The 13,851-nt window shown below is 24.5% G+C and overlaps 1 protein-coding gene across 1 annotated transcript; it reads left to right on the plus strand.

Moving 5' to 3' along the window:
• The first annotated feature begins 10,086 nt into the window (after positions 1-10,086).
• On the plus strand, positions 10,087-11,638 carry LOC130969446 (transcription factor RAX2-like). Its single transcript, XM_057895173.1, has 3 exons — positions 10,087-10,336; positions 10,415-10,544; positions 10,897-11,638. The coding sequence occupies exons 1-3, from the start codon at positions 10,201-10,203 to the stop codon at positions 11,573-11,575; spliced, it is 945 nt and encodes a 314-aa protein (XP_057751156.1). The 5' UTR covers positions 10,087-10,200; the 3' UTR covers positions 11,576-11,638.
• The last annotated feature ends 2,213 nt before the right edge of the window (positions 11,639-13,851 follow it).

Raw genomic sequence — 13,851 nt, forward strand, 5'->3', positions numbered from 1 at the left:
TGCTTTGACTTTAAAAAAAACTCTCAATCAGACCTCATCATTCATGACATAAATCATCTCATTTTCAACAAATTGTGGAAAAGAATAAAAGTCAAACTGATGATTTGAACTTTTAAGGCACAGAAATAGAGTCCGCCATTGATAATTTATTTTGATTATTATGGAATTAAATATGACAACTAAATTAATTAAGTTAGGTATCTCATTTAGTAGTACAAAAATGAATAAAAGACAGCATTATTATACTTTTTTTCCCCCAATGGAATATTGTCACTTCACAAAATTAACGTGAGAGAGTAGACAACATATAAAAATAGATATATAAATGGTAGCTTAAGAATCAAGGAAAAAGACCAAGAAAATAATTGCAGTGTCAACACCATTGCTTTGACTCCTATGTGTGTGTTTGTTAGCTGAGGGTTCGTTAAATTTTGTACCACTCACCAAACGGGTTGATAGAGTTTCAAATTCAAAGTTTGCAAACCAATCTCTCACCAAACTCATCAAACAAATGGAAATTTCTAATTTCTTCTATTCCAGTTAGTAGTAACTATATATTATTTTAGTCTCTCATACTAAATAACAAGTAGGTGATTATTAGGTCAATAATAATGATATAGTAATTAATGCATGAAGTTGAAAATGAATTAATAAGCTTAGTAGTTTTCAATTTGTTATTTGCTTGAAGTGACTGATTGATTTTCATTTTCCCCTACCTATGCCTCTGGCTGCTATGTGTATAGCCACTTAGAGAACTTTGCATTCACGTGTGAGTTTGTGACCATGGACCCTCTGCCACTCTTTCTCATGGAACCTTATTATTCTTATGGATACCATAATATTAATATTAATAATAGTAAAAATAACTTCATATTTTTAAAGAAAAATACAAAATTACTAACATAAAAAAAAAATTGAATTCTAACTCTTAAAAGTATATCAATTAGAAAAACATATGTTAACATGACCGGTTAGAGTGAGATATACTTTTTTTTCCCTTAATTCAAGAGTTAAATTATAATTTATTCTTATGAAATATCATAAATTCTGTTAGAAAACTAACTAGGAGCGCAACTAACCCGAGCTTCGAATTTTAAAATTAGAAATAAAAAGGAGTTTATTGAGTTAGTTTATATTGTAGTTAATCTTCTATATTTTTTCATATGTTTAAATAAGATTGTCTTTAATAAAAACAATACATATGATTTACTAAAAAAAATATAAAAATAAATGGATTATTCTAAGAGTAAATTAGATTTTTTTTTATATCTCTATTTCTTTGCTCGTTAATATAATTAGTTAATTACACACAAAAATAAAAAAGTGACATTTTTATTCCTTGATAACATATTTTAGAGTGTCCTAAAAATAATATCAAAGTTTGAAATTAAAGGCTGAACAATGAAAGAAACAATTTTAAACTAAACATGTATAAAAAAAAAAAAAAACCCTAAAATAAGGAACATTGATTATATAAAGAAAATGCAGATTTTTGTTGTCATTGGATTAACAGGGATATGTCTCTGTCTGCCGAATCTGAGTTTAGTTAGGACCTCTTTGACTTTTTCTCTCTTCAACCTATTTCACTTTCGCAATTCACTCATCTTCTCTAATTTCTTTCCCAATTTACCCCTCAACTCTTTGTGAATATTACATAATAGGAACCCTTAGCTCTAGGTTCTAGATAACACAACCTTCAAGTTTTTCACCTTGCAATAATTCAAGTTTGGCTAATTAATTAATTAGTATACTGTTCTGTGGGAATTATTCATTTCATTATGATCGATTTGACCATAATCTGATCTGAGTATATCGCGAAAGGATTTAAATCCTCTAAATTTTAAATTTTATTTTAGAGAATTAAATTTAATTTTTTATTATTTATTTTATAAGTAAGACAAAAAAAATATAAGAGAGAAACAATTCTAAGAGTGAAAAATCAAATTTCATTCTCTAAACTAAAATTCAAAATTTAGAGGATTCAAATCCATCGTGAAAAACTTGTCAACATAAAACTACGGCTATATATACCACTCATGGTATATATAATTTATAAAGCTGTATAAGAAAAGGAGATCGATACCACAATTAATTATTATGATGAACACAATAAGATTGATTCATGCTATTATTAATTCGTTTTTAAGCCGTATAATATTATTTAATAAACCAATTTAGATAGGTCAAATTTTTATATATATACAGTAATTTGTAAAATGAATCTCAAATTAATTTTTTATCTCTCAACTTGAAAGTATAGTAAGAAAAAAATAATTATTGTTATGGGTAGACAAATTATTAAAAAGTATCCAATTTAGATTAAAAAAATTAAAATGAAATTATGTAATTTCTTCTATTTTATTGGATGGTCCTCAATGTTTTTGGCTAATAATAAATGTAATTAATACTTGCATATTTTCTTAAAAAATAAGTGAAGAGCATAATTCTCTCCTATAAATTATTTACAAATCGAATATAAGATGAGTTATATATATATATATATATTATCCCCTTTTTGTGATGAAACCTTTTAATAATGAAAATGTTAATTATTTTTAAATTTTTACGTGCAACTATCTCATTTAAAATAATTTAATCTACACAAAAAAATACCATATTATTAGTGCATAAAAAAAAAGTTAATGGTTATTATTATAATACATGCGTGTATATCATGGCTTCCATGGTGGCTATTGAAAAAGTTGTCTTGAAAGAAAAGATATATGAGTTATAAATAACGACCTTCAATTCCAGCAGGATTCATTTTTCATTCCCCCTTGTTTCAGACATGAACGCAACTTCATTATTTGTGTCGTCGGCAATGCAAATTTGACCTTAAAAACCTTCAATGTTGTTCATGCACTATTTAAGAGCATTCCAGACACCAATACTCCAACATCAACGCTCGTTAGAGATATAATTATTTATATTATTTTTTTATTAATTTAAATTTTTAAAATGAGTAAAGTTTTATATCATTGTATCATAGTTTAAAATAAATAAAAAAATAATACTTGTATAAAATTTTAGCAAATTCAAATAAAATTCTTACTTGAAAAAAAAATATTAGATATATAATCGTTCATATTATATATTTGAGACAAAATTTTAAATGATCTTTGATAATTATCTTAAAAGACAACGAGGTCCTCTAAAAAAAAATATTCTTTTCGACTCCTGATTTTTGTTTTTACGAGACTAATTAGTCACTTTGTCAATATTTTCAATCAGTATTAACAGAATAAGCTTATATGGCATGTTAAACTCTTGATTTTTCCATTAAAAATAATTAAGATTAACAAATTCTTTTTTGTTAAAAGTCTCATTATATTTTAAGAATAATTATCAAAACCATTTAGTTTTTATTTTTATTTTTCTATTATATTTTTTAAATATATTAACTAAATTTATTGTATAAAATTAAAAAATATTAGTAATTTTTAAATTGTTTTGTTTTATAAAAATTAAATAGAAGATATATTAGTGATTAATATAAATATGTTTTGAAGAGAGATAATTGACAAAAAAACTAACCAATCTTATAAAATTAAATATTAAAAATAAAAAAAATATTTTTTTGTTATGAAGCCTTGTAGTTCTTAAAAAAAAAATATCAAGAACTAAATTAAATATTCACTCTATCTATTTCTATGATTAAATATTTTAAATGAGTAATTTTATGACATACATGCTTAATTTTCTTCATTATCGAGAGTTGGATGCTCGCTATATATACTATATGTTTATATTATACCACTCCTTGTCTTTTTATTAAAAGTTGCTATTTGCACATTAAAAAGTAAAAAATTATAACTATAAAATTAATTATTATATATGTATATCAGTATATAAATATATGTTATTTTATTTATTTTTAATATATATTTATATTTTAATATATATTTTATGTAAATAATTAATTTAGATGTGATTTATTTTTAACCTACGTATTGTATAGTATGTAGTTAATAAATATATATATTTAAAAATATTATGTATATATTAAAATTAATTATTATGTATTTATTATATATTATTTAATTTATTTATAATATATTTTATATTATTTTATATTAATATAGTTGATTTTAATATATATATATATATATATATATATATATATATATATATATATATATATAGTGTACTTTAAAAATTGGAGAAGCTAATCTCTGTAATGTTTTAATAAAAACAAGCTACAGTAAATGTATTGGCATTATATGTTGACCAAAACATTAAAATAATAAGTGTACTAATTAATAATCTTGGCTTTATATATGATTCATTCTATAGATAGACTATATATACCATTTTCATTAATAAATAATTATTAGTACAATAATGTGAAAAACAGAGAAGCTTGATGTGTTGTTGTAGAGTGAATTACGGAGGTGACTATGACACTTGCCCTTTTAATTAATTACATGTTGCAAAATCAGTGTGTCATAGTCTTTCTTAATTTAATCGGCGTGGAAGAAAAAGATAAATATATTTAAATAGATTTTTCTTCAAAGAAACTGTTTGAAATATGAGAAGAAAAAGTCCTCATCGTTTCTTTAATTAATTACCCGATTTATATAGTTGATACTAATTAATTAATTCAGTAATTTCTTCTAATCTGAAAAGACAAACCATTTGGATTTAGGTTCCTTATATATTTTCAAGTAATTAATGTTAGATTAATGTAATAATATATCTTCATATTGTTTGTTTAGTCAGGTTTTTGTCACTATTATGTTATCATGCATTCAAAGTAGACTGAAAAAACCTAGGTGGATGTGCATGCTATCATATCAATGAAGTTAAAAATAGAATTTAATTTTGATTTATTAATATTATATTAAAAAAATTATATAATCATTTAATAAAATTTGTATATTTAAACAAATTTTAAATAATAAATTTATAAATTAATTACTTTATCTGATATAATAATAAACGATTAAATAATTGCATATAATAAACGATTAAATGACTGCATAAAATAATTTTTTTATTTTATTAATAAATATATATATCAAAATTAAATTAAATTTCTAAAGATATATACTCTTATAATATTGGCTTTATTGGCCCATATCCTGTCACCAGATTTTGAAATGGTTGTCACTACTTTATAGAGCATTACTGAAGTCCTATCTTGGAATAATATTTTTGATCCACAAGCAATAGATTTAGTCCGATCCAGTTCATATATAGCCCCTAAACTACCATGGACATACCTCTATATCTGCCTATATATATATTTTTTTCTGAATTAATTATCATATTATTATATGTATTTATTATATATAGAGAAAATGACAAATCGATCCCTAACTTTTTTGTCCGTAGATATTTAAGTCTCTGAAGATTTAAAAATACATTTAAGTTATTGACCTCTTCAAAATCTGAACATATGTCGATTCCTAAGTTTAATTTGCCTAATTTTAAAAACTCTTTCAAGTATGCATCCGTATCAACCAGGTTAGTACAACGGGAGTTACGTTTTATTTTTTCGATAATTCCAACAGACCCAAGTGAACATAAGGGATTGATATGTCCAGATTTTGAAAATGTCAATAACTTAAATGTATTTTCAAATATTCAAAAATTTAAATATCTGCAAATCAAAAGGTTAAGTACCTATTTATCCTTTTCTCTCATATATATATATATATATATATATATATATATATATATATATATATATGCTGTCCTTTCTACAATTTCAGATTGGAAAGCAGCAGAAAATCAATGAGTACGTTTATGTAGTCTTCTCTCTGCATGCATTCATTTTTTATGAGTTATTATTAATATTATTTTATGTGAAATATTATATATATTATTGAATAAATTGTGAATTATTTAATTATCACATTCAGTATTAATAAAAAAGGGAATAAATTATATTGGGCAAAGCAACATGGATTGACTTTGTGTATAGGTTGATTATAATCTAGGTGATGAAGAAGATTATAATTAATTAATTTTGTAATAAAGTGGAAAGTTTCATGTGATATTGGAGATAAAAAATAATGATTGCCTTATAATTGTTATGGTGGTCAACGATTATTAATTATTAGTATTAGTATTACTGTAAAACAAGCACTATGCACAGTGATATGAATATACCCATAAAGTTAGAACAAAATGCAGGTATTATATGAACCTAAACTAATAATCACAAAAAGAAGATAGATCCAACACATTAGCAAAAAATATATATTTTATTATATAATATAATATAATATAATATAATATAATATAATATAATATATAGCATATCTTGCTAGATCCCTGCCTGCCAACCAAGATGTTTTCTTAATATTTAAAAAATAATTTTTACTTTGTGACAGCCACTACCACTTTTTCTCTAGGCTACATTCATTGATTTTATGTTAATCAGTTAATCAATTAACAAATTGGGTCATGTATGATGTAATAACCCACCAAAATTATACAAGAAAGTATATCAACATTACTATTTGAGATAATTTATTAATTAATTATTCCGAATAATCTTCTTTTTCTAAGAAACCTTTCATTTTGAGATTTTACAACCGACTTTGTTTGTATATATATATAATAAACAAACTAGGTGGATGTGAAAGGAAGACTTATTGTTTTATATTATTTAGGAACAAAATATCGTTTATTATATTAAACGGGAAAATAAATTACACTAAGCTCTTACAAAAGATTCCAAAACATTTATATCATGACTCTTTAATCTCTTTTTAGAAAAAAGTTACATGCACTAGCACTAATGTGTTTCATTTCTACCAAAATATCCTAGTTTATATATTAGTATTTCATCTTTTTAATTTACATACATTTGTGCAATTACTAATATATATATATATATATATATATATATATATATATATATATATAACCGAATTTAAAAATAAATTGTGTAGCATAGTGAGCATATATATCACTTTTTAATTTAGATATAGAAGAAAAAAAATAGTGTAGAACACAGTTATGAAGTGTATAGATATTTTATATAACTGTGATGCCAGGAGCAAAAATCGGACCGTTTGATTTTTTGATACACAATTCGGAGGATCCGATTACCTTTACCAAAATTTAAATTTTTTCTCCCACACTAATTGGACAATACGATTAGTAAACTTAATTTAAAAAAAATTAGATGGTCCAATTTCTTCATCTCTTATTTAAAAAAAAAACAGTCATACATCTATATTTAACACCTATATTCTCCACAACAATACAAAATACACATATTTCTCATATCCAAAAAAAATAGCCTATATATATATATATATATATATATATATATATATTACTATATTTTGCCAAGCAAGATCGATGATGTTCCTTAGTAGGAATGTTAGAATGTGGCAGGAGCAGTCTGTGAAAAATGTTTTGCCTATTTTTTACACAATACTAGTACCGGTTAATGACAATAATGGCTCTAATATATAGCTACATATACAGGTATATGAATATACATTATTCACTGTATATGCATGATCTTCACTCATTGTGTTCATTGGTCACTCCCCAGATGAAATCTATGTCCAAACAATCTCGTTCATAGGGATAGGGTCCCATCTTAGTATGAAACGTTATCATCATGCATATATATATTATAGTTGACCATGTGATGATATATATAATCTCCAATTGCACCAATATTTATTAGTGATCACTAAATAATACAAATAAGAATGCATTAACAAAGATTATTATTAGTCATTTTGGCAATTAGTTGATTATTTAATTTAGTTCTGTAAATTATTAACTTCCCAAGAAGTTTAATTAAGTTACACCTATATTACGCTTTCCTTCTTTTATGAATTCACGCGTAGACTAACAATGTATTTGATAATTAGGTAAGGTACACATCAAATTAAAATTAAAATTATACCTAATTTATTATGTTTTGTGTATATTAAAATTAATTATCAAAATTATCAGCTACTAGCTAGAATAAAATAATATTAAAATATAAATATATATTAAAAATAAATTAAATTATACATATATATTTGTACATAAATATATTAGTAGTTGATTTTGATAACTAATTTTAATGTACAAATAATATTTTTAATATAATAACTATTTAAGTCGCTTTCATTATTGAATTATATTGTCCACTATCGAATTATAATAATATAATTAAAATATTTTCATGTGAGAACTTGATTTAAATTTGCATTCTCCAGGATTCTAAAAATTAATAAAGCATGCATGCAAAATCATTTTCTTGAGATTTGGTTTTTCATTCTCATATATACTGAGATATGAAAATTAATTATGAAATACTATTTCAACTAACTCTTTAATAAAATTTTAATTTTGCAGTTATTTTAACAAAAAATCTTTTGTTGAAACAATTTAAAGTGTCATCACACCAATAATTCAAGAGTCATGTTATAATTGGTTTAAGGATCAATGTGACGTATCAATAATGTGGGAATTCAAAGAACCAAATAGAGCATGGAAAAAAATCACCAGGTGAATCAAAATTACTGGATAATAATAAAATAATTAAGGCCAATAGTAATTTTATTAAAATCCAGCTGATGCCTAGCTCCTCCGACGCACCTTTTACTAAGATATGGATATGGATATGGATAATGATTTGGTGATGAAATTAAATAAGATTGAATAATATTTTACTTAATTGTTCACACCTTATATTTCAATCTCATTTGTATGTCTTTTGCAAAAAATACAAAATGACTTTTTACTTTATAGCTAAGTGTCAATGCATAATATGTGTTCAATATTAAATAATAATATATATTGTTATTATTATTAGTTAAATATAGAAGGAAGATAATGGTGATTTTGGTCCTGTGTTTGGAAAGTGTCACAATTCTGGTAGCTGTAGCCATCATTTCAGTAGCCCTGTGTTCCTTTCTGTTTGACAAACATTGGATCCTTTATCTCCCAGATCACCAACAACGACAAATTATTATTATTATTCAAATAAAAATATTTTTATATAAAAATAATAATTAAAAATATTAAAAAATTTAATATATTTAACTAAATTACTTAATATAACATCTTAACTATTATATTTGCATAAAAACATCTTTATGTAATTAAGTAGATATTTATAGTGTATAAGAATTACTATTTATTTTTTTAGGATAAAGTATTTTTTTGTTTTTAAAATTTGTTAAAAATTTTAAAAATATCTCTAAATTTTATTTTGTTTTAATTTTGTATTAAAATTTTTTTATTTGCAACAAAAATGTTCTTAACAGTTAAATTTTTAAAAAATTTATTTAGAACTAATTCAATAATAATGTATGATAACTATGTTTGATTTGCGTATGTTAATAAAGATTGTTCTTATAAAACTATTGCTGAATTGATCATAAACGTTTTGAAAAATTAGCTATTATGAATAAATTTGATGCAAATTAAAAATGTTTAGAACAAATTAAAATTGGAAGAAAATAAAATCTAAAAATATTTTTAAAAATTTTAACAAATTTAAAAGATAAAAAATATACTTTACCCTTTAATTAATAAAATATAAACTTAGTGACATGATTAACCTAGCTAAAAAGTTTCTAATTCAAGAAATTTCAAAAAAGAAGGGACTAAGTGAGGTTTTATATGGCGTTGCCAATTCTCAACCGTTGAAGGTTAGAATTTAGAAAGTTCTTTCTGACCTAGGGTACCCTCTTTACATTGTTATATTATTTATTTATAGCGAAAAATAATCAAATATGAATTTTCTTATATTGTACATATTATAATAATTCATATTCCAAATATTATATTAATTTTATTATAACTCTATTTCAAATAAAGTTAGATCCTATATAATAATAATAATAATAATAATAATAATAATAATAATTCATATATATTTAAATAAATATTGAAAATTCGAATATATCTTCATATGTAATTAGTAATAGACTTTTAAATAAAATTATGATTAATCAATTATCAATCATTAACATTTCTGAACAGGAGATATCATAAAAAAAATTGAAAAAAAAATATAATAATTATATAATGTCCTGTCATTGGGTTTATTTGACTTGTGTGTATGAGTGAGTCTTAAAATGATATAAGAAAATAATATAATATTTTTGTTAAAAGTGTCCAAAACACACATACATTGTTACTTATAAGAGACAAGGAAGTAGCTTGATATAACATTCATTGAGTAGAAGAGTTGAAGAAGAAGAAGAAGAAGAAGAAATTGAAGAAAAGATGGGAAGAGCTCCATGTTGTGACAAGGCAAATGTGAAGAGAGGACCATGGTCACCTGAAGAAGACTTAAAGCTCAAAGAATACATACACAAGCATGGCACTGGTGGCAATTGGATTGCTCTTCCTCAAAAAGCTGGTACTTAATTAATATTCATAATAACAATATCTTCTTCTTCTTCACATCAAATCTTTAATCTTTAATGTGTATATATAGGTCTTAAGAGATGTGGGAAGAGTTGCAGACTGAGATGGCTTAACTATCTGAGGCCAAACATTAAGCATGGAGAATTTTCTGAAGAGGAAGACAGAATCATTTGCAGCCTCTATGTTAACATTGGAAGCAGGTACTATACATATATATACATATAATGAACAACTTTCTCTCTTTATTATAATTACCACTTTCTAATTAATTAATCTAATCTATCCTTCATTAATTATTTCATGCTTTTGCTGATGATAAAAAATAAATTTAGTGAATATTTTAGTTGCTATGTATATTTGGATAGCACTACTTCATTAACATATATGCATGTGCCAACTATAAGTTTAATTTATTGATCTAAACTATGTACATATTTTATGATTAGGATTAATGATTAACATACATAATATGATGAATCATGAATGAAGTCACTGATTTCATCATTAATTTCTCTGTTTTTGTTAATTAATGTTGGATATGATGATGAACAGATGGTCAATTATAGCAGCTCAGTTGCCAGGAAGGACTGACAATGATATAAAGAATTATTGGAACACTAAGCTCAAGAAAAAACTCATCTCTGGTTTCATTCCCAATTCTTCTTCTATTCAACAAAGAAAACATCATCATCATCAACAACAACAACAACCTCCATTTCCATCATCATCAATAATGTACATGGATCAATGTTATGGATCTTATGTCACAGGCCTTGTTGATCCTATTTCACTTCCTTCAACTGAATACTATGCAAACACAACAACAACAACCTCAGTTCCATTTTACCAGCACCAAGTAGATTCCATAGTTAGCCCCAGCAGCATGCAACAAAATTATCACATGTTTGGAAGTGAAGGTAGTTGCAGTTCCTCTGATAATGGAAGCAGTATCAAGCAAGAGGAAATTGGGTATCATCATCAAGGATCATACAACAACATTATTGCATTTGATGAGTTCAACAACAACAACAATGATCATCATCATCATCATAATAATAATAAGTTTCTTCTTATGCCTAGTAGTTTCAATGATAATAGTAATAGCATTGTTAATTATTATGGTGGTGACAGTATTACTGAATATGATCTTGAGGAAATTAAGCAGTTGATTAGTGTTAGTAGTAGTGTTGATGAAATCAAGGAGGAGAAACCTATTTACTATTATTATTGATCAATGTTGAAGATATCAGATTCTGGGGGTTTTCTCTTCATATTCTATGATGTGATCAAATCATGAAACATTATTATTATTATTATTATTATTATTATTATTATTATTATTATTATTATTATTCCTTAATATTTTATTTATTTTGAAAATACTTAAATTCTATTATTGCAAATTTAATTAACTCCTCCAATAAGTCATCTTAGTTTTCAACTTTAATTTCAATTCATATATTTGTTAGTAAAAAATTAGAAATAATAAAGTTTGAGGATTGTAGATTTAGAATACCAAAATATTAAAATACTAACCAACATGGATCGATTTAGTAATTAGCTCATTAGTTTGCATATATAAATATTGAGAGTTCGAATCTCGCCTTATATGCAGCAATGTAGTCAGTAGCAGATTTTTAAATAAAATTTAGATGTGCGATGAATTAATCTTTGACCGGTTAAACTAGAGAATACACCGTAAAAAAAATTAAAAATATAAATGCACTATTTTTAATTTTTTATAGTATATGTATGGATATATCTAAAGAAAATGTTTAACTTAATTACTGATAAAGTGATAAAGGTGTATATATCTTGCGTGTATGTATAAGAAAGTGTGAAATAATTTGAATGTGTGAAGCTGAAGAAGCACACATTCTTTGTAAATTGATTGTGATGAATTCATTTTCCATTATTAGACTATATAATATGTATAAAAGTTTGTGATTTGCTACTTGTCAGAGATAGCATTATAGATTCAAATAGCACCCGGCGCTGAAGAAACTTTTGCAAAGTAGCGAATGGAAATTTGTAACATTATATTAAATTAAAACAGAAGGATTATTAATTAAATTATTATATAATATATAAAGAAATGGACAACAAAAAGGAGGACCGTGATGGTAGCGAAATTTTGTTTTCTTGTGTGGAAGTCTAGGCCTCAAGTTGGTAACAATAGGTTATAATATTAAATATAAAATTAGTTGTTTCTTTACAAGTTTCTTATGCCTCAGATTGTGCGAAACAGATGTCAATCTTGACAAATAAATAAATAAATGATCAAGTGTGTGTAAACTATGATCACACGTTTTAATACTCAATACTGAGTAATAATCAGATGTGACTTTCTGTGTAATTTCTCAGTAAATATACAATATTTTTAATATTGTATAAAAATATAATTATTATTAATTAATTATGTATTTAAATTTTTTTATTTAACAAAATAAAAAAAATCTATACTTATTATCAAAAATACTAATCATAAAATAGTATTTATTATAAAAGATATATACGTAATAGAATTATTTCTTCTAGTAGATTATAGATTACATGATTGTTATCTTGATTAATATGATAAATTAATAGAGACGTTAATACTTATTAATAAACTAATATATATAAGGCTGCATGAGAAATAGTTGTTGGAGAAAAATATAAATGTTTAAATTAATCAATAAATATATACAATCAAAGAATAAAAATAAACTTGAATGAAATTTGGAAGTAGTTTTAATTTAGTTTTAATTTCTTAACAGAGCATATGCTGTGTTATGGAGTATTGGAGAGATATATATCATTGTGACGGCTTTCAATTTTTTGTTTTAGTGGAAAGAAATTAGACCGTTCGATTTCATTGCAGAGAAAGAAGGACACAAATCGGACTCAGAATTTTTTGAAATTGGACTCAAAATTTTCTGCTGGTATACAAATCAGATCCAAGATTTTTTGTCAGTACACAAATCGAACCCAGAGTCTTCAGTACCTCCAATCAGACGGTCCGATTTGTCTTGCACAATTCTCATACCCTGGTGAAACACTATATACCTTCATAATTCTACTATACACCAATCTTCTCTCTATAATAAAAAGTTCGTGTAAGGTATGGCTGGCCATGCAAATATATAGTTCTGACATATGTTGGATTGCCTATAATAATTTAACTTAAAACACTTATTACTTGTTATTTAATTAGCGAGTATTAGAGCAAATTAAGTCAATCTGCTACAACATACATACAAACTTGTGAACCAAAGTTATTATTACATCTGTGAGAACCTTCGATCCTTAATAGCTTGATGTTAACACATATTCCACTTAATTTAATTAATGCTGGATTATTATTTACAAGTTATAATTAATTAGTTGTCAACCAAAGAGAAATATACATTACTATTTTTAATTAGGTCTTAACTCATAAGAATCATCCAGAAGTTAGACTCTATTGACCATTGTCTGCGACTTATACATAGTCTAATTTGTTTCATTCTTCATTGGATACACACT

The sequence above is a fragment of the Arachis stenosperma genome, chromosome 3 (assembly GCF_014773155.1).
Source record: "Arachis stenosperma cultivar V10309 chromosome 3, arast.V10309.gnm1.PFL2, whole genome shotgun sequence".
NCBI classification, from domain to species: Eukaryota; Viridiplantae; Streptophyta; class Magnoliopsida; order Fabales; family Fabaceae; genus Arachis; species Arachis stenosperma.

Excerpts from the sequence above, each read along its gene's own strand:
- LOC130969446 (XM_057895173.1), top strand. The coding sequence starts at position 10,201 with ATGGGAAGAGCTCCATGTTGTGACAAGGCAAATGTGAAGAGAGGACCA. Across the intron at positions 10,337-10,414 it reads TGCTCTTCCTCAAAAAGCTG|GTCTTAAGAGATGTGGGAAG; the intron begins GTACTTAATTAA and ends GTGTATATATAG. Across the intron at positions 10,545-10,896 it reads TATGTTAACATTGGAAGCAG|ATGGTCAATTATAGCAGCTC; the intron begins GTACTATACATA and ends GATGATGAACAG.